At 37.0% G+C, this 23,723-nt stretch overlaps 2 protein-coding genes across 2 annotated transcripts; both read right to left on the bottom strand.

The window, feature by feature from the left end:
- Positions 1-1,332: 1,332 nt before the first annotated feature.
- On the bottom strand, positions 1,333-6,731 carry LOC121943390 (T-box transcription factor TBX1-A). The gene is made up of 8 exons (XM_042486916.1): positions 6,725-6,731; positions 6,050-6,224; positions 4,989-5,090; positions 4,634-4,805; positions 4,326-4,481; positions 4,154-4,221; positions 4,020-4,027; positions 1,333-1,517 (listed from the first exon to the last, which is right to left on the bottom strand). The coding sequence occupies exons 1-8, from the start codon at positions 6,729-6,731 to the stop codon at positions 1,333-1,335; spliced, it is 873 nt and encodes a 290-aa protein (XP_042342850.1).
- A 1,464-nt stretch (positions 6,732-8,195) lies between these two features.
- Positions 8,196-10,508, bottom strand: LOC121943785 (apolipoprotein A-I-like). The gene is given in 5 exon segments (XM_042487394.1): positions 8,196-9,195; positions 9,370-9,514; positions 9,696-9,747; positions 10,430-10,486; positions 10,488-10,508. Coding segments are annotated over 5 exon segments (879 nt in total). The 3' UTR covers positions 8,196-8,591.
- Positions 10,509-23,723: the final 13,215 nt, after the last annotated feature.

The raw sequence follows: 23,723 nt of genomic DNA on the forward strand, positions 1-23,723 counted from the left end.
ATAAAATTGTTTTCTACAAATAATCGTTTGCACGAGCAGCTTATAATAAATACAGCAACAATACATTTGTCACAAACTGAAAAAATGCAAAAGATGACACAAAAAAACCAGAAAATTTGCTTTATAAAAAAGAAAGAGAGAGACAATTATTTAAAATTAAATTAATTAAAAATTATAACAAAAAATAGAGGAAAATGTGGAGAGAACTGTTGTTATAACTATTATAACTTTATAGTTAAAGTGATGTTACTTTTTTGAAATTTTTTGGGCATGTTGCTACTGATGGTATCATACAATTCCTGTGGTGCATTTTTTTAAAATTTGCATTGCTGTCTTGTGTCCTGTTGGCTCTGCGCGAGGTCCGTTCATCCAGTGCAATAGCCTGATCCAGGATGGAACGGTTAACCATGTCTCTGTGAAGATGTCCGCAAAACTGGTTTGCCAGTTTTAAGAGGTTTGGTATTGCTTTGATTATTTAGCTTGTAACTGCAGGACACAATAACAAGTAGCCTGTTTTAAAAAACAAGGCCAGCAATAGGCCCGAAATAAATTTCTTACTACCTCAGAGAGGTTAAATGATAATCATTGTAATAATAACCTAATTTTTATGACTATTTTGTGATGTTATTTTTGTGATCGGATTGCACTTGACATGTGTGGAACATTTATTATTATCATGATAATTCTTATTATTTTTTCTTCGATTTATTGTTTAACAAGATTCCTTGCAATATGCATCCTATTTTTCGTTTTTCACAACGTCTTTTAGTGTGAAGGTGGAATCGCTGATCCCGCTGCTACTTCCGAAATTAACTTTATGACACTCAGCATTCTGGGTAATGAAGTTTTCACTGTGATTGCTATGCGGATAATAAGCGTTTCTATTCCCAGATGACATGTGTCTTTGGGTCATTGCTACGTGCTCTCATCCGGAGCAGATACAGTTAAATCCATATCATTTTAATCTAAACAGTTATTATAGTCTTTAGGAGAATAAATAAACAGAAACAAGGGTTTCAAAGGGTCGTTTTATTATTTAAGGCAACACACAAACAGATGCATTGCAGTTGCACTAATGATATAATGAGACCATGTGATTTTGATAATATGGAACTTACCAAAGGGTTTGTTGTTGTTGTTTGTGAATTTGTAGGGTCATCATTGTATTCTATAGTAAGTTTCTTTACTTTTATTTTTTAAAGGCTCTTATTGGATACATATACAATACAACATTTGTCATTAAGCACAAATCAAACTTGTGTGATATCAAATGAAGAAGCAAGCAGTAGGTGAAAAAAAAGTGACTCAAAGCTCAGTCGCTTTATCTGTTCCTCATGACAGACTGCTTCTCTCTTGCGATGATCCTGGACAATCCCAGTAGGGAGGAATAGGGAGGAAGGAAGCAGGTGCTAACACACTGTCTCCGTCTTTCTTCTCTGTGGTTAGTCCCTCAGAGTCTTTACAGTGGTGGAATAGTCCACACTGCTCCACCAACAATGGGTCTGGGTCCTCCTGTCCTGAAGGTGCGGAAGAATACAGTTGGACATGTACTGATCAGCACTTAGACCAAAGTTGTTATGTCCCTCGTCAGATCCAACACATGCAGCAAAAAATTAAATTTAAAAGACCTTTAAAAATCCCTGCATTGAAATTGTGGAAGAAAATGTTATTTTATTATATTAAAGAGTGAAAAATACAATAAAACACTAAATATGGCTTACCAAACATGATTGTTATGTTGGTTGCACTTAACGTGTACTTTAACACTTTCAAACTAGAGAAAATTGGTTTTATTTCTTTCAAAAACATGGTGAAAATCAGTGAGCAACTTGAGAAGAAATTATCCAAAATTAACAAAACATTTGTTGTCGTTGTTGTTGTTGTTTTACAGTACAAGAAAACTACCCGAAAATTTACAGCAAATAGAGAGTAAAAAAGAAAAAGAAAAAGAAAAAGAAAGTTAAAAAACAAATAAGGAATTGACCTGAAGGAGTACTTAAAAATTCTATTTTCTGTGAAAAAATTCAATATGTGTAATTATGGTAATTGTAAGTAGCCTATAGTTATTGTTATAAGAATTTCCTCCATCTTTTATTTTCTTTTTCCTATATTATAGGATATTTTTCCTCAGCTTTTTTCTTTCTTTTTTTAAATATTTTTTCTTAATATACTTTTTTATGCAATTTGTGAAACATTTTTTACCAATTTGCTCAGGGCTAAAGGTTAAACTTCTTATGAAAGGCATCTGAAAGCAGCACAGGAGAACTGATGTCAGTCCAGGTGTCAAATGTTTAATGTACAGAGAGATACTCTGTTTTAAAGTTTAGAGAGTTTCAAAAGTCTAATGTACAGGATTTATAGGATACATTGGCAGAATTGGAATATAATATCGTGTGTTTTATTTTCCTTCTCCTTAAAAGAACCCCATTTCCCCTAGTTAACAACCTTTTTTATTCCCTCTGACAGAAGACTTTAAAGCATTACCATCAGAACATCGGCAGTCCACAATTGCTGAAGCTGTCTGCTTCCTTAACATAGCACAGCAGACCTCTTTGCAGATTAAAAAAATAATAATGCAATAGAGCAGATGTCTTTAATACACTTGCAGCATTTTGTCTGACACTTGCTAGTGTTTTATCGATAGTGTTCTTGTGTGTTTTATGCTTATGAGAATCAATGACACCTTTCTGTTTTTGCTCTGCTTATAAATGTGATGTGCTTTACAAGCGAGTGGTCTTGCCATTTTGTCTTTATTTAAGGGAGCTCACAAAGACATATTATTGATGTGGCAATAAAGTTTTGAATATTGAATCTACTCACTTGTTGAAGTCTTCGAGCCCCAGTATCTCTGCTCTCCAGCTTTGGTGGGGAGAGGCTCAGCTCTGCCCTCTGGTGGACACCACACTGCCAGGGGTCCAGGATAACCCACTCTACACACACACACACACACACACACACACACACACACACACACACACACACACACAGACACACACACACACACAGGTGCTGTGTATGGTCACACAAGAAGTATAGGCAGAGGTATGCATGCCCATACATACATGTGCATACAAAATCACAATAATCATGTCCTTCACAAATGAACCCTATAACATTCCTTTTAAATAATGTGAAAACAAATTGAAACAAATTTATTTTTGTGAGTAATTACCTTAAAATGTGTGTTCATAAATATGGTAATTAAAAGTACACCACACTTAGGAATTTATTTTAGATAATGTGGAAAACTTTGTTGGTAAAATTAATGGTCATTACATATTTATTTGCCGTATTTATGAACACACATTTTTAAATTAATGCTCATAAAAACTCAGTTTTTCCACATCATTTAAAAGGCATTTTAAATTGCTATGTGTTGCCATAATTTTGAACACATGTTTTTAAGTTGATTACAAGTCAAAATCTAATTGGTCCAACAATTTTTTCCACATTTAAAAGGATTTTTTAAGTGTTAACCATACTTGGCCAACAACCTGCCATGTGCAAACCTCTTCTGAAAACAAATGTCAAAGACTAACTGTTGTGGAGACTGCAGCCTTATCACTGTGTACCCACTGATAACAGCCCTGAAGATACACTATGAACTATAGTTAACTGGTCTTTCCAGAGCAAGTGTTTCACCTGTTTCCTAATCAGGCGAGATGTATTTCAGGGTGCGCAAAAGTCCTAACGTAATATGTCTTAAATTAAATTCCATAAATATTCAGCCTTAAAAGTCATTAAATAGCATTAAATTTGAATTCGTAAGGTCTTAATTCTCAACAAAATTGTATCTAATGTCATTTATCCATCTATTAATTTCTTTAAGTCAAAATAAGTTGAACCCCTCTGGGTGAAAGTCCACATCTCTGATGTTATACATCTCTAAACTTATCATTAAACCTGAGACTGTCTATTTGCTTAAACTCAAACTCACCTGTTGGCAAAATGTAGGCCACACTAACTCACTCTTATAACCATATTCCTACATTCCTCTGCACACGACCACATATACTTACCTGCAATGCTTAGATAACAAAAACATGATTTATTTAAGAGTTGGTCTTAATTTTGGTGAACAACTGTCTTGAAAAGATCTTAAAAATCATTAAATCAATGCCCTGGTCTTTAGGCCTAACTGATAGATACTCACCGGTCCTGGGGGTCTGTGGTCCTGAAGCCTTTAGCAAATGGGTTGCTAGCAATTTTTAGTTGAGTGATCTGAGAGAGAGTGTGTAAAATAATGAGATAAAAAGTTTTTAAAAAAATTGCTTGTTCAGTCAGTTAATACACATTTAAAAGTCTACTGATTCTTGGTTTCCTACCCGGTGGTTCTGATAGGCAGTGACGGCCATGAAGCGTGTCTCAGGGAAGGAAAAAGAGCAGAAGTTCCTGTATGCATTTAAGTGACTGTTGGGAGCTGGATCCACATACACCACATGGAAGCGCGGCTGGTAGCGATGCATGGAGTTCAATATCATCTGACAAGGAGGAAATTGGGAGAAAGATTTACACAGAGCAAGCAAGTAAAAAAAAGAAAGATATTTCTGTTGTGATGAAATGGAAATGAAACAATGCATTATGTTTTCTGCTCTCACACGTGAAAACATGAGGAGTCACATTAAAGACTGACATGTCCGTTGTCATCCAGCAGGTTGTTGGTGAGCTTGAGAGTGTCGAAGGAAACAGTCTGCTTCATCCACTGGGCTCCACAGGCAGGCGAGTCGGGGTGAAAATGCATCCTGCTTGGGGCTACGACATCTGCTCTCCCTGCCACCAACCAAGATGAGCTGTGGAACGCATATCTGACACACACACACAAACACACACACATATACATGTTTCTAATTTGTAAAATGGGAATGGTAAAGTAGTACAGAGAGGTTATAGGTAGACAAAGAAATAGGCAAAAAACATTGACTGTGTGTTAGAAAAAAACAACAATCCCTGTTACATACTGCACACCTCACTCTGTATGTGTGTCTGACCTGTATCTTTTATTGTCAATGGGGATAAAGTCCATAAGCAGGACATATTCAGCAGCAGGATCCATCCCGGAGATTTGCACCTGGAATGTAGGAAACATCCTCCTGCAGATTATGATGATGTAAATGAACATGATGATGCAGAAAAAGAAGTGCACAATAGGCATACAAGTAAGGAGGTACAATAATATTGGTACGTCATTGGTATTGACAGATAAAGACTTTAAAAATTCAGCACCAGCCCAAAATTAACATTTCTGCCGATATGACAAGGTGATAAAATGTCACTTTAATTATGCAACTTTCATAAGTCAAATTTGCCTTCACTGAGACTTTTTGTTATGATTGTTTAAGAGAGAGCATCAACCAAGCCTGTTAAACCCTAAGAACCTGGATTGACGTCTGTTTTGTTGTGCTGTGTTCGGACGTCTTTCACAGGCATTTAAACGTATGGAACCTAAGAAAATTGGTTTTGATTATATGGTAAACGGTAAAAATAATTTGTTTTTGTTTTTTTGCTCTGTCTTAAGGTCATTTTTGTCTCCTTTTGTTTTTTTACTTTTCTTTTTTGAGCCTATTTTCAAGTAATTTTCTTTGAACTCTTTATTGATTTCATGCTCATTTTTAGGCCATTTCTATTTATGTTGCTCGTTGCCTGCGTCTCATGTTTTTGAAAGAAAGAAAGCCGATTTGCTTGGGCTTCAAAGGGTTAAAGTAGGATACATTTTACAGTTTTATTTAAAAATATTACCAAAAAATAAATATGACATGTTTTACATGTAACCAAAGTAGTTTTCTTAAAACGCCCAGTGAATGTATACATTTAGAAAAAGCATTGCATTTTATCCCTGCATCTGCCAGCGGGCCATCATCACCAAGAAGAGTAGGCATACTAATATGTAAATCCCACTATAAGAGCATCTTCATTTTCTCTGCAACCAGACAGGGAAAAAAGTCCCTGTACGAGTATCAGCAATTAGCCAAAATAAGTTGGAAAATATCAGCATATGAGATATCAGCAAACATCTTACCAAAACCAATAATATGATATAAGTAACTGTTACCTTCCAGCTTTGGTAACAATCATCTCTGTGCCCAGCTGATCAAACTGCTGCCACAGTGCATGCATCTCCAGCTGAACTCTTACCCCGCTGACTTGGGGGGCCTTGGCGCTCGACAGCAACCCCCCGTCTGCACAGCAGGGCAGAGATAGTTCACAGCTCTGAGTCAGATGAGGACCTGAGGAGAGGAGAATGAATGAGAGGACAGCAGAGATGTGCAGTGAACTCGGGCCCACATGGGATTGGATAATGGACTTAAGTTGTTTTTTCGAAACAGTCCCCTCATTCACTCACTCACTATTCACTATGTAGTTTATATTAAATAGTGCACTATATAGGGAATAACCAAACCAGATTTCAGACACTACTTTGGATTTTTTTCCCTGGAAATACATGACCACTTTGCATTGTAGTAGGTAGGCATTGTATATACTTTACATTGTATATACACTGAAATTTGCTGAGCATTGTGGGCATTCAATAGTGCACTATATAGCGGATAAAATGAATTGCTGAGAATTCGAACACCACTACAAAATGGCGAACACTATATAGTGCACTATATGCGTGATAGGGGACGATTTAGAACACAGCTTTTGTCTCTGATCATCACATTAAGTTATATTTTCTCCATTCAAGACACATAATTTTAACTATTAAAAAAACATAAACACTTACCCTCCATTTTTTTAACAAGATAAATTTTATGAGTGAATTTTGGTGTTTCTTGTCTTCCTTTGATAGTTCTGTTCACTTAAGTCTGCTCTTCAACTTCTGAGCCCAAGCAGCAACTCCTGCCATAACATCAAGACCAGAGGAGAACCACACCAGCAGCTTTGGTATGCAACATAAAACTCTTCCTGTCCAGTGCAAGGCAGTTTAGAGGCAGGTAGACGTACATCCAAGTGTTTGGAGTGGCTGTTTGTGTCCAGGAACAAGCCAGTTTTATACACCATGAGACTCTCACTGGGGACCTCATGGCTGCCTCATCTATTACAATACTCACAGTGCCAGTGACATGCACTAATCACAGCTGTGCTCACATGCACGCTGACCAAAGAACTGTGAATGCACAAATGTGCACCTACATACACACACACACACACACACACACACACACACACACACACACACACAGGCTTTTTGGAGCATGTAGCAGCCCCTGCTTGCATCTGCTATTGCTTCTTATTGCCTAAAGCCTTATGTGGACCCTGTCTTGACGGACCAGTAGGACATTAATAACATCCTGATCAGCTCAGTGTTACTGGGTGTGGACAGATGAAGACAGCAACAAACTGCTTTTATTATTCATAGCCTATTTTCTTGAAGCAGAATTTCAACACCACACTAATTAGAGAGTCAGTTATTCCCTAAAACTGACTTAAAAGCGAACATTTCTGCTTTGATTTGATGCTTATTCTAGTGCATTTCTAGAAAATATAATACATCAGGCAGTGTCAGGAATACATTGTTAAAGTCTTGGACTTTTCTCCATTGTTTTCCTTGCTGTTAATGTTTTCACATCTCCAAAAGAGTCTCAGGATGTGTGTTCCATGCACATTCAACCGCTGTGTGTGTATGTGTGTGTGTGTCCGTGTGAATAACCTCATGTGGCTTTATAATAGGACAGTGTTGAGGAGTCCCAGCCTGAGGGACCTGAAACCAAAAAGTTGACTTTTCCCTAATAAAGCACAACACCAGCTATGTTCGTCAATAGGCCAGTGTGCACCCCCGATCTGCTCATTAATCACAGCGATCAGGACCACAGGCAGAAACATCTCATATGTTATTAGATGTCTGTTTTGAGTAGAACTGATTATATTAATGTTGTTGTTTTCCATGGACCTTGTGATCAATGATGACCCCTTGAAATGCTGGCTCTGTGATATGACCTTAAAGGCTCATCGAGGTAAAATAATAATTATAATAATAAGAATAATAAATGTGTACTGCTAAATTCGTGAGTGTGATTTTAGTGAGTTAACTGCATTGAGTATCTTTCTAGTTTAGATAGATATGTTCTAATGTAGGATTTAAATATGTTTGTTGTAGCATAATAAATTGTGACTGTCACAGACGATATTCTGCTTCATCAGAGGCAGATCATTTAGGGGAGAATTGATGCAGAGTCAGAGAGCAGAGCAATATATACAGTCAGATGTTTATTGAGCTGTCTTTCATCAAAACGCAGTTTTCAACAGGCAAGCATCATTACACAGAAGTTCAGGCACTTCATTTACATACAATTACTACACAAAATGTAAGCAGTTGCAAAGAGTAAAGCATGTGTGTGCTCAATGTGTATGTATCTGTGTATATCTTTGCTTGCACGTGCTTGATCACAGACGCATGAAATAAGCTGTTTGAATGGTAGAGAAAGAGCAAGGGTCCCGCCGATTTGTTGCAAAGAAGTGCATCAGTGAGGCGTCGGCTGCATCTCAGGAGTTGAACCTGCTGTGAGAACAGAGGGAATGACGAGGAAGATGGAATGGATCTAGGACTGTCAGGTAGGTGAGGTTAGTTACAGGAGCAGGATAAAGATGATTTAGTTCTTGGTGACGGTTGCAGCGATGGTCTCAAAGATCTCTTGGAGCTTCGTCTTGACATCGTCAACTAAAGGAGCAATCTTCTCCCTCAGGGCAGTGAGGTCGTCAGCGTTGATGGACTGTGCCTGATTGACACCTGCTTTTATTTGCTCCACATATTCGTCCACATAGGGTTTAACCATTGACTTGACTTCTTCCAAACGTTCATAAATCTTCGCACGCACAGACTCCACAATGGGCATGATGGCAGATTTGGTCTCCTCCACATTGACTTCAATCTTTTGACGCAAGTCCTCCAGCACAGGCTCCAGCTTGGTCTTCAAAGCTTCCATCTCTTGTCTGTGGTGGTTTGCATAATCCGTGATGGTTGGTTCCAACAGTTTGCGGTATTCCTCTATGTGTTTGGTAAGGACACCCCTCAGCGCGACACGTTTTGGCTCAAGATCAATTTTCAGGGCGTCTATATCCTTCGTGATAGAAGTACGAAGTTCTGCGGTAGCGTCAGCGATGGTGGTGACAACAGAGTCAGTCACTGGGGAAACAGCAGTCTGCATGGCCTTGAGCTGATTGTACCAAGTGTCCATACGCTGAGACAGTGTGCTCCTGAGGGGGAACAGAGGTGGGGAGGCAAAACTATTTCATCTTGAGTTAAATAAAAACATCAATGAGTAAAAGGTGGTTAGATAGGACCAAATGAAAAAAGGTGAATGAATCAGTGTCAGAGCAAGTATCAGTTACAGAAACTGGGGCTAACCGAGGAGAATGAAATGTCCTTACTTTAATTCGCTGTACTCAGTACCATCGAGCTGGTCCAGAGCTTTCTTCGCACTGTCCCTCACCTGGATAAGGTACACATCCACAGCACTACGAATTTGCTCCAGCTGACTAGGTGCATCAGCCTGCAGGGATGCGGCCTGAGAGCCTTAGGAGGAATGGAAAGGAAAGGCGGGGAGTTGAGATAAGCAATACGAAAAAAACAACATTTCAAATGAATAATAGGAAACATATTTAACAAATAAACATTTCATATATTGCGTACAATCAATACACTGACTAAAAAAAGTGTTTCTCTTTAAGTAAGACACATGATTTTCCGAACTCACCGACAGCCACTAGAAGGGCGAGAGCGAGGGCCACAAATTTCATGATGGTGGTCTAAAGTGGAAAAGGAGGCAACATGTCACACTCACAATATGGCAGTTAACAGTATCAATAAAACCTGTTTAAATTGCACAAAGACAAAAAACAATCCCAATTTAAAAATGGAAACTGTTTAATACATACAGTCTGACCTAAAACAATGTGAAGGCCTCAAATATAAGAACACTTTAACACAGATAAATTTACATACTGATCCCAGAGTTGGTCTGAAAGAGTTAACATTAAACATATAGCAGCCTATTAAAAGAACCCCTAATCTGAGTAGATTAGAGATTCAGAGAGACAGCTCAGGCAGATTAGGTCTGGACTTCAGTGAAATCCTCATCCTAGCTTTACCATAGGACAGTCACAGAATTATCAGATTGGCTCTCTAAGCCCAGAGATGATCGCAGCCCAGAAGGCACTTAAATTTAGGGATTTCTTTGTCTTCTAGAAATAAAGATAACTGCCAGAATATCACTCCAGGCTATACAGCATTACCCCCAAATTACAATTAATTCAATGAAATATGTCACATAAAGAAACTTCCATTCGGCAGCAGTTCACAACTTTATCAAAGTTTACAGATTGTGAAAATCACACACTGAAAATGAAAGTTCTCCAGCAGTTATTCTCCCCTGGCTGTCTGATCTACAGCACAAATCCCAATTAGAGCCACAGCAGTTGAATGTCCTACCTGGTGGAGTTCTTGATGAGACTGAAAAACTCCAGCAAGAGCAGACTTTTTATAGTGGCCGCATGAGGGATGAGTCCATGTGGGGAGGAGGGGTGGGGGTGGAGGTGTGAGGATTGTGTGTCTCCGTGGAGGTGGACCTCACCCCCTGCCATCTCCCTCAGCAGGGGGACTGGGTTTAGAGTTCAATGGTCACCTGCTGAGAGGGTATCACTCAGCACATACACAGACACAAAATCTCAGATTTGCTTCACATTATCGGTATCATAAATGTGCTGTAACTCTTACTGAAGTGCCAAGAGCCTAACAGTCCTTTGAATTTATCACATTCAACAGGACATTTTATGGGTGATTCTTCTGGGATAGCTGTTTTTATATATTTATTTATTTTTATTTTATTTTTTGCAGCTTGATAAAATTTATCTCATTGTCATGTGGCCAAGCTGCTCTTAATGTGAAGAAGACATGAAAGGCCAAGATAGAGCCATAAAGATAATTAACCCTTTGAAACCTGGATCGACATGAGTTTTCAGAAGCCTTTCACAAGCCATTTGACCCTTAAAAACCTTACCAAATTGGTTTGATTTCTTTCGAAAGCGTCTGGAAAAAAGCCAATGAGCAAATTGATAAGAACTGTCCTACAAATTGCAAGTATTAGTTGAAGGTGACCAAAATAAATAAATAAATAAATATTTAAAAAGTAGTTTTAAAAGGAGAGAATTAAACATAGGATCTAAAAAATAGCAACAAAAAATGTCCAGATAACTAATTTATAATAACAATAATAAATATTTACTCATTCATTCAGTTATTTATTTATTTGCTTTTTTCAGGTCATTTTCTTATAACTTTTTTACTGACTTTTTGCCGATGTTTTTGCCATGTCTTGTAAGTTGCTTTTTCACTTTTTCCATCTTTTTTCATAGAAATCAAACAAAATGTAATCACATTGAACCCGCAGTCAGCATATTGTGAATAAGAATTATGCATGCGTTTGCATTCACGCAGACCCACACGATACAACATAATGGTGCAGTCATCAATCAAGAACAGTGTATCAGGAAAATCTTATCTCAGTTTACAGATAACAAGGTCTGTGGACTGTGTGTGCGATGATTAATAGGTCGGAGAGTAGTGTGTGCTATGCTGCTGTTAGTTGTCCTATCACTCGTGGACTTTATCACCATGGTTTTGTGTATTTTGCGGACCTTGAGTGATCATAGTATAGAGAGATATCTATTATATACAGATCATGGGTACTATAATGTCCACTGTTACAAACCCTTAACCCTCATATTAGAATTGTGTATCAAAAGGTTCATTTGGAGATTTGTAATGGATAAGATAAAATAAAAACAGTTATAGATATAGATATAGATATAGATATAGATATAGATATAGATATAGATATAGATATATTAAAACAGACTATGGTTCAGTAACTAAAGGTTTTATTTATGAACAGAGGCTTTTATGCAACAAGCAAAGACCATCTTTAGATTGAAAGGTAGTCTATCCCTGAAATGTTCAGGGATATTTCTATGCATGGGGTCATGTGTGAATAGGAGCCGGGATCGATATTCGAAGTCTGTACCACCAATTTTCCATCTCTAGACCTAGTGCAGGTTTATTAGGTACAAGGTTAATCATTGTCTTCAGTGGTCAGTGGCAATCAGCTTTCACCAAGCGACTGGCCTGTGTGTCTTGCTCAGTGCACAGTACAGTACTTCCAGTTGCCAATATGATCAATAGAGTTTTCTCTGAATATCATTGCTCTCAGAATCTCTCACTGTCATTGCATGTCACAATGGGTTTTAAGCGACTGCAACACGTCCAGTTCATGTTTTATGCAATGTGAAGCAAGAAACGACAGAAAGAATTCAAATCAGACCCAGCAACACACATTATGTGTTACATGCAAGACAACTGACACTTCAGAAGGCAAAGACTTAACATGACAAAAATAAGTTCACTACAGCAAATAAAAGCAATACAGTCATTAATAAGAAAAATAGAAAGCCCTGCACAGTGTTTCAAAATCCCCAAAAATGGCCTTGCAGTTACTTCTACTTTGTGAATCTCAGAATGTTCACCTGTATGAGGACTGTTTGAGAAGTTGGCTCAACTATATGCTCATTTGTGAGAACTGAGCTGGTATATTGAAATGGAGTAGATACCACAGATGCGCCATGCATTGTGCCGCCATAGTTGACTTAGAGGTCCAGTGTCTAAGATTTAGGGGGGTATATCAATTTAAAAAATTAATGCATTATAATAAGTTTGTTTTCTTAATCACTTTGAAAAAAGATGGTTGTTTGTGTTACCTTAAAATGAGCCATTTATATCTATAGTGATATCTATGTTTTGCTGACAGGTTTCAACAATCAGCCATGTGAGGCTATTTGGGTAGTAAACGGGCTGAAAATGGTCCATAATGGCCCAATACCAATTGCCTTCATGGTTGGGTTTACCCAAGTGGGCTCCACATGCGTCATGCTAGGGCTACCTGGATATAAGTGGGTATGAGGAAAAAGGAAAAGGGTAACACCTGCACGCTTACTCCATGCCACAATGGTTTATCAAGACAACTTTTCGATCGATATATTTATACATAATGCACACCAATAGTTCTGATCAGCTCTGTGGTTGCAGATGTGATAAACCATCTGAACCACTCAGGGTAGTAAAACAACTGACTTTCGACAATTTAAAAAATTACATAGAAAATATAGTAAAAACACACAAAGAAGAAAAACAGTGATGTCAAGGCCATTTTGCAAAACATCAAACATATCTCAATCAATAAAACATCGTATCAAGATTTATGTCAAAATTCCTCTTTTAATCAAAATACATCATATTAAATTCCATCATAAGTCAACAACACCTACTTTTAATGTTGTATTAAATTAAGGTTAAGGGAGTAATCTCCATAAAAATAAAAAAAGAAAAGAAAAACATCAAGTTCCAATAAAGGAAAAAATATTTGATTCCAATAAAGGAAAAGGAGCCCCAAATGTGCATGTTATCTGTGGCCAATATGGAAGAATGGACACTCTTATATGGGACCCATATTTCAACATCCACAGAAGAACCCACACAAATGTTGGTAGGGCAGTAGCCCAGAACGGACAAAGCACAATGGATGGGCCTATTTTAGTAAGTCACTGTAGTTAGCAGCCCCTCTGCGAAGAGCAACTTTTTTTATGTCTTATTTATTTATGAATTATTTATGTCTTAAAATTCTTATTTGTGATGTAAATGGCTTTTTTCAGTGTTTTTACCAGTTCAGCTCACCCGGTCGTTTTGTTTCGAAGAGGAAGAGTCCTCTTTAGATAGTTTTGCTCCCAGTAAAAACCTCCTGAATTTAGGTGAAACACTGATTTGAAAAGTGAAACTGCTTTATTGAGTAATTTTATTTATTTATTACCAGATTTTCACCTGTTCTGTTTGTTTTGGACCACTGCAGACAATATGTCTCATGAACATTTAAAACTGAAGGAATTCCAACATGGAGAAGTTTTGGTTGGTTGGAATCAGAATATTTTCACCCCCACATGTCGCTAAATCGCCTTAAATCTTGACACTCCTCCTTTAGACTATTAAATTAAGCATAAATTATTTGTTAAGGTAATAAGATCTGTGCAAACTGCAAAATTCTGCAGGAATGCTTCTGATCTTCAAAAACACTTTCAAACACATTTCATGAGAATATACAGCACACAGAGCTACACAGTCTTCAGTAATAGGCTACAGCGTGCTGGAAGAATGCTATAAGTTGTTAATTCAGGTTGTTCGTTCTGCTTTGTTGAATTTCATGACATTTCTATAGGAGTTTGTATTTTTCAGGAGTGTAAACCACAAAACTAATGTTTAATGTTCCCTTTGTAACAGTTTTGGTGTTTGCCTGCAGCAATTTCTCTAATTCCATTTAAAAATCAAATCACATTTGACCCTTCTTTGTGTTTCTCCTCTAATTTGCCTTTGTTATTTATCACATGACACTGTGGTGGCTATCCTGACTCTTAACCCCCTGACTACAAAGTCATTCACTTTATAATTTTATGGACAGGAACCAAGCTGAGCTTGATGAGGCCGTGGAGACAGAGAGGTGACAGAGCTGTCACCTCTGCAAGCAACATCAGTGCCTGCTAGGTTTGGACTGATGTTATCAACTGTAGCCATTTGTCTGACATCAATTAGAAAATACAGCTGGATGTTCAAAAAAGTGACAATGGAGGCTTTGTAGTTGGCATCCAATAATGTGTAAGTCTGAAGTTCTGGTTGAAACCTTGCTTAGCCATTCAAGCAAAAACAAACAGGAAAAGACAGCAATAGTTTTGAACCATTAGACAGAAAAAACAGACACTTTTTAAGAGTGCCACCTTGGACTCTGGGAAATAATGAGGGACATTTTTTCAATATTCTGATATTTTTCTGATTGACTCTTTGAGCAAATTGGCTTGATTTTTCACAAAAACCTCTAAAAAGGCATTGATTAACTTACCAAGAAATGACTCTAAAATGATCAAGAAATTAGGAAAGAAAAATCTACAAGAAAATTAAATAAAATTAGCACAAAAAGACAAAAGTAAAAGAACAAAAACAGGTAATGACCTTCGAAAAGTAATAATAATAATAATAATTTCTGTAACCTAATTTTAAATGAATTATTACAGCAATTATAAGTAATGTCTTCTTAATATTTTCCAATTATTTGACAATAATGATTCTCTTTTTTTAAAAGCTAATTTTCAGGTCATTTTCTCATCACCTTTCTTTTTTATTTTAGCTTTTTTATGCCATGTTGCTGATTTTTTTTTTTACATACGTTTGGAAGAAATCACACGAATATGCTTTCAAAAGATTAAATGCTTGTGAAAGGCATCTGGGTGCATCAAAAGAAAACTGATGTCAATCCAGGTTACAAAAGGTTAAACAAGCAACCAAAAAAATGTTAATGAAAATAATCCACCAAGAACAGTATAGGGCTGAACAGATCACAGCACATGGCCCCTGTCATGGCTCTGGCATGTACTGTCGTTGCACCGTAGTCTGTAGGGCTTTTGCCCCGGCCCCTGAGATAAGAGCGTTCTACATATCAGCTGCTCTCAGCTCAGAGATGCTGACCCGGAGTGAAACAGGCCTTGTCAGAAGAATTACTCTTATCTGGAACAGCAACCTTTGAGATTGCTTGAATTGCTCCATGTTGATTCAACATCCATAAGCAGCCATTTATCTAGATTGCTGCCGTCACAATTGTTATCAATACAAAGAACACCTAGCAGGCAAGACCTTTGCTGAGGTTGCACATTTCATGGTGCTAAAGTTGTTAGGAGGTTTATTTTTTACGACAGGCAACAAGACTATTTGAACAGAGCCAAAGGGGCCAAAAAAGCTTATCATAGAGAATCAAAAGATTGGCAAAATCGTAAACTTGCTGCTATTTTGGTCGATATCACAATGGATATTGATGGCAACACTTACATAAAGCCAATTGGTTTCTAGTCTATGACTTGATTTATTGATGATCTACTAATAAAAGGAACTTCTTTGATCAACAACAGCCAGTTTTACAGTGACCATCAAACAGCCAGAAAGATGTGGGATAATTGCCTGGAGATGATAAATATTTAATCAGCAAATCCCCCATTTGATCAGGCCCTGGCTGAGGTTCAAAGGTCACGTCATTGTTCCAGCTGCCTCCTTGATGGAGCACTGTTCCCAAAGCAGCAGGGGAGGTTATCTCAGCTGTAAGCAACAGTGTTGAGCTCTCTCTCATTTTCACCGACACACACATACACGGCTTTACCAAGTCTACTTAAGTGTAGTGTTAGTGGTTTTGCAATGTCACATCTGTAGAGGTCACTTCTGCTTTAATACAGATATTTGGACCATCGCCCTGGTCGCACAGTGTCACTTTAGGTTGCATCGCCCGGTGAGTTGTACAGCTTGACAACAAGAAAATCACCCCTGAACTCAGATAACCCGAATCATTAGAGAAGCAAAATGTAGAGGATATACAGTCTCCTAGCAAAATTATTTAATCATGAATAAATCCTGCCAGTACTCACGTAATCAGAGAGTAATGAGAACACACTTGGGCAACTTTTCTGCCAATAGTTGTCTTTATAACTGCTGATAGGGAACATTATCTTGTCCTTTTATGAGCATATGTAGCCATTTGCTGCTCTTAAGACTGTTACAAAGATATTGTGGCATATTAGTGCACAGGTGAATATTAGAGCCTGCCAACATGAGAAGAACATGTGCCTGGGTGAAGTTCTGGCAAATGCAACAGCAAATCCTGCAACTAACTGTTGTTGCTGTGTAGTGTTAAAATAATCGGGACTTCATTAAAAAGTGCCAAAACAGTATAGTGTAATTCTTGACTTACCTGACTGCTTACATATTTGCAGATTTTACAAAGTGAATTTAAGTGGGACAACAGGTAAAGTGAGACAGAATAGAATAGAATAGAATAGAATAGAATAGAATAGGAATACTTTATTAATCCTGTGAGGGAAATTGCTATGTTGCAGCAGCAAATAAGACAGCAGCGACTGAATTAAATATTTGTAAAAAAAAAAAAAAAAAAAAAAAAAAAAAAAAAAATAAAAAAATATAAAAAAAGAAAGAAAACTAAAAAAAAAAAAAAAAAAAAAAAAGAGCAAAATAATGCAAATATATATACAAAGGAAGGCACTTAACATAGAATAAAACAAAATAGAATAGAATAAAGTAAAATAACAATAAGAGGAAGAAATGTACCGTTTGTAAAGAGAACAAAAAAAGAAGTGACAACACATTCTTACTCTTAACGTGTCACATATCGATGCATATTCAGTGAAATTTTGACGTCTATATATGATGTGTTATGTATTCTTAGTGAGTCTATTGTTTACGTTGTGGGAAGCCAGGTCAGTTTACGCCTGTAAGATGTATTGTGACTTTTCACAATATGCTTCCATTGTCACAGGAAACTTTTAGTTTAGTTGAGTTATATGCATACAGTGTTTTTCAACGTACGTAAGAACAATTAGATATAAAGCAAACATATTTCAAGGCAATCCGTTTCCTTCATTTTTATTAACTTTTTTTTAAGTAAACTCATATTGTCTGATTTTAAAGTGAGGTTACATGATTAACATGCTGACAGGACTGAAATTAGATCTTGATAAAAAATAATTACCATCAGTTTGCTGCATGTTATTATTATATTATTGCAATTAGCATACTACACTATTCAAACTGCAATGATCCCTATTGCCAAAACATTTAAAAATAAATTTCTTCCTCTTATACATCAAATTACATGGTTGCTTTTGTTTAAAAGAAGGTTTTGCATTTACTAAGCAGTAGAGAAGTGACTTTTTTGATCCAAGAATAGCTGTCCCACTTTGCCAAATAAGCTGTCTCACAAAACCTGAACATACTGCTGGAGTGAGAGAGGGGTTTTTGGTTTATTGAAAGTGAGTCGCTTCTAAAACATGGCATATTCGCCTTTCAAAAAAGGGCCTAAAATTACTTAGGTGGTTAGTTAGTTGTTTTTTTGGAAGTCTGCCAAGACATATATCTCCAGAAGTGTCCCACATTATGTGAATTTACACAACCATTCATCTGATGGTGTAATGTGCTACAAGTATGCAGATTAATATTTCATATGTAAACTATGCAAAACCTAATACACTATAATGCACTGCAAATGTTTATTGTAACAACTATAGTAGTTAAATAGTGCCACCTTCATTCTTCAGAAGTATTTTTGTACGATTAAGTGCAAAGCTAAATGTTTTAGAGTATAGTATATGTTATAGAGTATTTAGACATGACTTGTTAAAATGTATTTGGACAAATACATGGACTACTTTCCACCACTGGCTGTACACAGTGGATAAACAAGGTATTGAACCCATTAGTGATGAAAGAATCGGCAAATGCTAGCGTATTTGCATCACTTTTCTCAAATTCAAATGAAACTACATGAAATAGAAGTTGAGAATTCAAATTTTAACATTATGAAAAAGATAAAAATTCATGGTGTCCATACTGTTGCTTATTCACAAATTGAAAAGAAATACCCCACATGATACAAATTTGGGGAGCTGAGGTAGAAAAACATGCTGCAATCACACAATAGGCTTGTGTAATATGTTGTGTGGTGCAATCTTTCAATAGGCCTGTTGTATGTGTTTTAGTGTGTGGGTGTTATGTTGAACATCTGAGTTTCAAGGCCCATTTGTGCTGGGAAAGCTATCATTGCCTAAGATGTCATTGCCTAACAGGCCATTCAACCTGTTATTAGAGCCAAACCACCCACACAGTAGAAAAACAAATTTTTACCTGAACTCATCCACGTCAAGGATTCCTGACCCTTTTCTGAGATCTTTGTACTTTGAATGTCTAATATGTGAAAAACTAATTTGTGAGAGGGAAGGAAATACATGCTGAGCAGTCAGGGATATTTAGACGCTCGCTGTATTGTTGGCACCACATTAAGTCAGAATGTTAAAATGATTTATTACTATTCTGCTTCACTACAGCCTCCATGACAGAAAGGTGGACTAAAGACTTCAAGTCATATTGCTGTAATCCTCATGTATTCTGCCCTCTTGTGGTTAAAACCCTGACAGATCTGGACAAAAGTCAAACTAAGATATTATTTTTTTCAAAGCTTTCATCATGTTCACATTAGTTACATTAAAATAATATTTTAAATCTGCTGCAAGTCTGTGGACAGGAAACTTGTTTGAATGTACTTTACTGTAGACAGCGATTAACAATGGATAATCAACAATATGGATAATCAACAATAGCAGGAGTGACAAGAATCTGATATCACACTCTGGCTCCAGGGCAGGACTAAGGTATCATTTGACATCACTGTGTTAATGCAACCCCCAGCTGTGAATGAGATGCTTTTGGAAGTGCCATTTACCACACACCACAGGGATCCCTGCATGCATTAACACATGCAAAACACCTTTCACCTTTACCCTTTGTAAAAATACACTCACTCCCACAAAGCTGTTTTAACACACATTTGAGAAAGAATAGTAATTTGAATCACAAGCCATTCTAAAGACATTGTGATCTGGTTTTAAATGTAATTGTAAAAGAATGACTCTTTCTTTTTCCAAACACATTTGCAACATGTCTATGGAGCTCAGTTTCTCCATGGAGCTTTGTATTCCTCAGTGATAAATTTAAGAAATTGGCTGTAGGTTCTTCACAGAAGAACAGAGTGAATAGTTTCTACATAATATGTGCATTGAGGGACCATTACAAAGGGAGAGGAGAGAATGACAAATTATTAAGTTATTAAGAAAGCCATTTCTTACAAGCACACACACACACACACACACACACACACAGGAAATAGTATCAGGAAAGCAAAAACATGTAGATTAATTGAAGCAATGGATAATAATAATAATAATAATAATAATAATAATAATAATAATAATAATAATAATAATGATAATAATAATAATAATAATAATAATAATAATAATAATAATAATAATAGCCCTTCATGCTTTACAGCAAAGGCATTACATGCACCAAGTGCTTCACATGAAAAGACATAAAAGACAGAATAAAACCTATATGTACACAGAATGCATCTTCACATGGAAAAAAACCCAATTGATAATTCTAATAAAAGTAAGATAAAAAATAAGGATACAATTAGAATACACACAATGTATGACATAGGAAGGAAAATAAAGCCCAGTGAGATAATATTCATTTGAAAAAATAAGCTAAAATAGTGTATAAAATGCATACCATTTAGGAAAGTACGTAAACATTTAATAGGCGCAGCAGTGAGTGATCGATGCCTTCATGTACAGTACGAAAATATTAAACACGTACAAACACATCAACTGGAAAAAAAATTACAAACATCTCATGGTACACAGAATCCATTTAACCTTGTGTTACAGTCTTTCCACATTTAGTAAGTGTGCTTTTGTCATTTTTAGTGCATTCATATCGGTAAATAGATAATAAAAAAGCAGCAATAAATACAATTGATTAAATTATGCATATATTAAATTCTGTCTTGCTTTGTGAATAGAAAGCGCTCGTGTGACTTTTTAATCGAACAAAATCAGCTACAGATGCTCGTTCAAAGTTAAATTTCGCCATAAGCACAGATGTACGTGCACTCTACATGTTGATGAATTGGAGTTTTACGAGGACACATGAACGCCTCACGTGGCTCAGCCAGTCACAGCCGTTTCCATCGTCAACAGGAAGCCGGGGAAGCGTCCTTGGAGATGTCGTTAGCGCTGTAACTTTCTCATCTTTCTCCCCTCTGCGCCCACCATGTCTGTGTCAAACAACTGACAACTTATCGGTATTGCCGCAGAGGTAATGAGAAAACGGTTAAAAGTCTAAAAGGTAAATAATTTACCACGAATAAGCTATTCTCCAACTACTTAGCCGGCTAAGCTAAGTAGCTCGTTTGTGCCCAGCTAGCTAGCAGTTAGCCGAGATGCTAGCTTAAATAGCTTAGCGCCTTTTTCTGAGCTGTCCCACGTATTTTTCTAACCTTACAACGATATCATGCAGATATTTCTATGCTGATCGAGCTCATAATGTGGCTTAACTGTTTATCTCAACTTTTCAATACGCCCCTTCGCCTTTCTTTGTCAAACAATCAAGCTAGATTCAAGAAGTTGGTGCAATGTTTTAATCTTATTAGCTGATATAATGTGATGGTGCAAAGAGTTTAATGTCCGAAAGCAGGACTTCTTTTACATAATATAGTAACCTTGTGGAGCTGTCTGCCACTGTGTATTGCACAGCATATCTCCCCATTGTCATTGTTTTGCATTTCCTTGCAGTAACCATGACTGCAGCTGCTCTGATAGGAGACCAGCTGATCCTAGAAGAGGACTATGATGAAAGCTATATACCCTCTGAACAAGGTACACAGTGGTGAGGGTAAAAATCCTGGTATGGCTGCTATTAAAGGGATGGTTCAGATTATTTAAAGTGGGGTTGCGTGGGGTTCTTAATCATTGACAATCAATTACACACAGTAGATGTCAATTAGCACGCCCCCCAGTTTGGAGAAGAAGGCTGGAGTCTGACATAAAGATAGGCAATGTACTGCTGTGGGTGGGGGCGGCAACAACATGTATTTAAGCAATCTAAAAAAAAAATCACCTAAAACAAATCAATATCAGTGTGAGTATATGCGACAATGAGATTGTTTTCACACTAGATTAAATAATATTTAAAATCTTCTGCAACACTGTGGAGAGGAAACTTGTTTGAATTTACTTTGTTGTAGACAGCGATCAACAATGGATAGCAGGAAAAGAGTGATGACAATCTGATATCACACTCCGGCTCCAGGACAGGACAAAGGTATCATTTGACATCACTGTGTTAATGCAACCCCCAGCTGTGAATGAGATGCTTTGTATGTGTCTCCAGCTAGAAAAAGTTATTTTCAAAGCCAGACTCCATAGAGAAAAACAGTGACTTAAGAATGCTGAACACAGGTGCTGCCTTGAACAGTTATTTTCTCTTTCATTTATTTTGTTTTGTTTGTGGTATTGTTTGACTTTGGTGTTTAAAATGATTGGGTCAGATTCACCAAAGTTGAACAATAACACATACCAACTAAAGCCACATTTTCATCAAAAGCTTTCAGTTTAGTACCTTTTGAAGCACCCATAAACAGGTACCTAGTCCTGGATGTGTTTCCACCTCAGATAGTTCTCCTACGTGTGAACAGGGTTGTTGTCACTCGCTGCTCCATTCAGCAGCACTTGCTGTATTTCCTTGTTGACCAGTGATACAGAGGCAAGTCTGTACCTCATTTATTGTCCACAGAAGGGGGCTGAACAATGACATTTTCAAATAAAAAAGGGCAGGCTGGAGTGTGAATCTCTCTCTATGGGATATTTCAAAATAGTGGGTTTGTGTACTGACTCCTCGTCAGGCAAGAGCAAGGGTTTAGTGCTGCTGGAGCACAATATGACTGTCCACCTTTTTTTTCTCAAAGAGAGGATTAGAATATATGTAGTTCACATACTCTTGTTGCTATTAATTTATATATATATATATATATATATATATATATTTATATATATATATATATTATATATATATATATATATATATATATATATGCTTGAAGGTCCACTGATTACTAAAAGTGTATGAGTGGCCAAAGTTGTCATGTTGAAATTTAAGGTGTATTGATGGATTCATGTCATCATCTCATGCATTGAATAACATTACAAGTAAACATTCCATCTTAAAATTTGCTGACAGTCAGCCTAATGAATTAATTATTATTATTATTATTTTTATTTTTATTTACTGTCTCAAGCTGCTGCTAGAGGCTGCAAAACATTCTCCTTTTTTATTGCCATGGTTTTTAAAAACTTGTCATGGTGGTTAAATCAGCCACATCTCACCCTTGAGCATAAAGCTTTGATAATCTACTGACCAGTGAACGGCATGCAGTGTTACTAGTTCCACCTTTTAGTGCTGGATCTGTGTGCCAGGTACCCCAGCAGGGGGGTGATGGAAATTGGGGACAGTTCCAAAGGTACTAAAGATACCATCTACAAATTTTCACAGTGGAAACACAAAACAGAGGTACCAAACTGAACTGAACTAGACCGAACTGGTCGTGGAAGCGCGCCATAACTGATTAAAACTGCAGTAGACCAGCAGCTACTGTATACAGCGAGCTAAGATTACTGTATTTGTCAAAGGAGTCTGGTGGCTTTGATGAGAGCATAGGTAAGGGACTAAAGCCATCAATGGCTTCCCTGTCAGAACTAGCTGTCGGAGGCAAGGTAAAGCAGTGAAAATATTGCCAATATGGCATACATATAAACTAATAGAATTTTTTAGGTGGATTTTTTTTCGGGTGGCTAAAATATGTTTTGTTGCTGACCCCCCCCCCCCCCCCACCACACACACAGCAGTACATTGCTTATTGCGTCTCCAAACTGGGGGTATGCCGACAAGCTGTATGTAATACACTGACTATGGATAAGTATCTCATACAGCCCCACTTCAAAATAATCCAAACTATCCTTATGGACATGACCCACTGTGCTTAATTATTATACCACAGCTAATATGTACTATCCTCTCATTGGTGGTGTGAAATCCACAGCTTGATTGGCTTTCACTGGTATGTTGATGATTCATGACAAATAGTAAGGATCCTTCCTGACAGCAGCAATATAGAAAATCTACAGTGTTAATGTCATTTTATTTACACTACTTACTTATCAATATATAAGTATATTGAGTT

Source organism: Plectropomus leopardus, chromosome 5 (assembly GCF_008729295.1).
Source record: "Plectropomus leopardus isolate mb chromosome 5, YSFRI_Pleo_2.0, whole genome shotgun sequence".
NCBI lineage: Eukaryota > Metazoa > Chordata > Actinopteri > Perciformes > Serranidae > Plectropomus > Plectropomus leopardus.

Bases quoted from the DNA above. Each gene is read 5' to 3' on its own strand.
- LOC121943390 (XM_042486916.1), bottom strand. The intron at 5,091-6,049 runs GTAACAGTTACT...CATAATCTGCAG, and splicing joins ATTGTTACCAAAGCTGGAAG to GAGGATGTTTCCTACATTCC. The intron at 4,222-4,325 runs GTAGGAAACCAA...ACTCTCTCTCAG, and splicing joins CTGCCTATCAGAACCACCGG to ATCACTCAACTAAAAATTGC.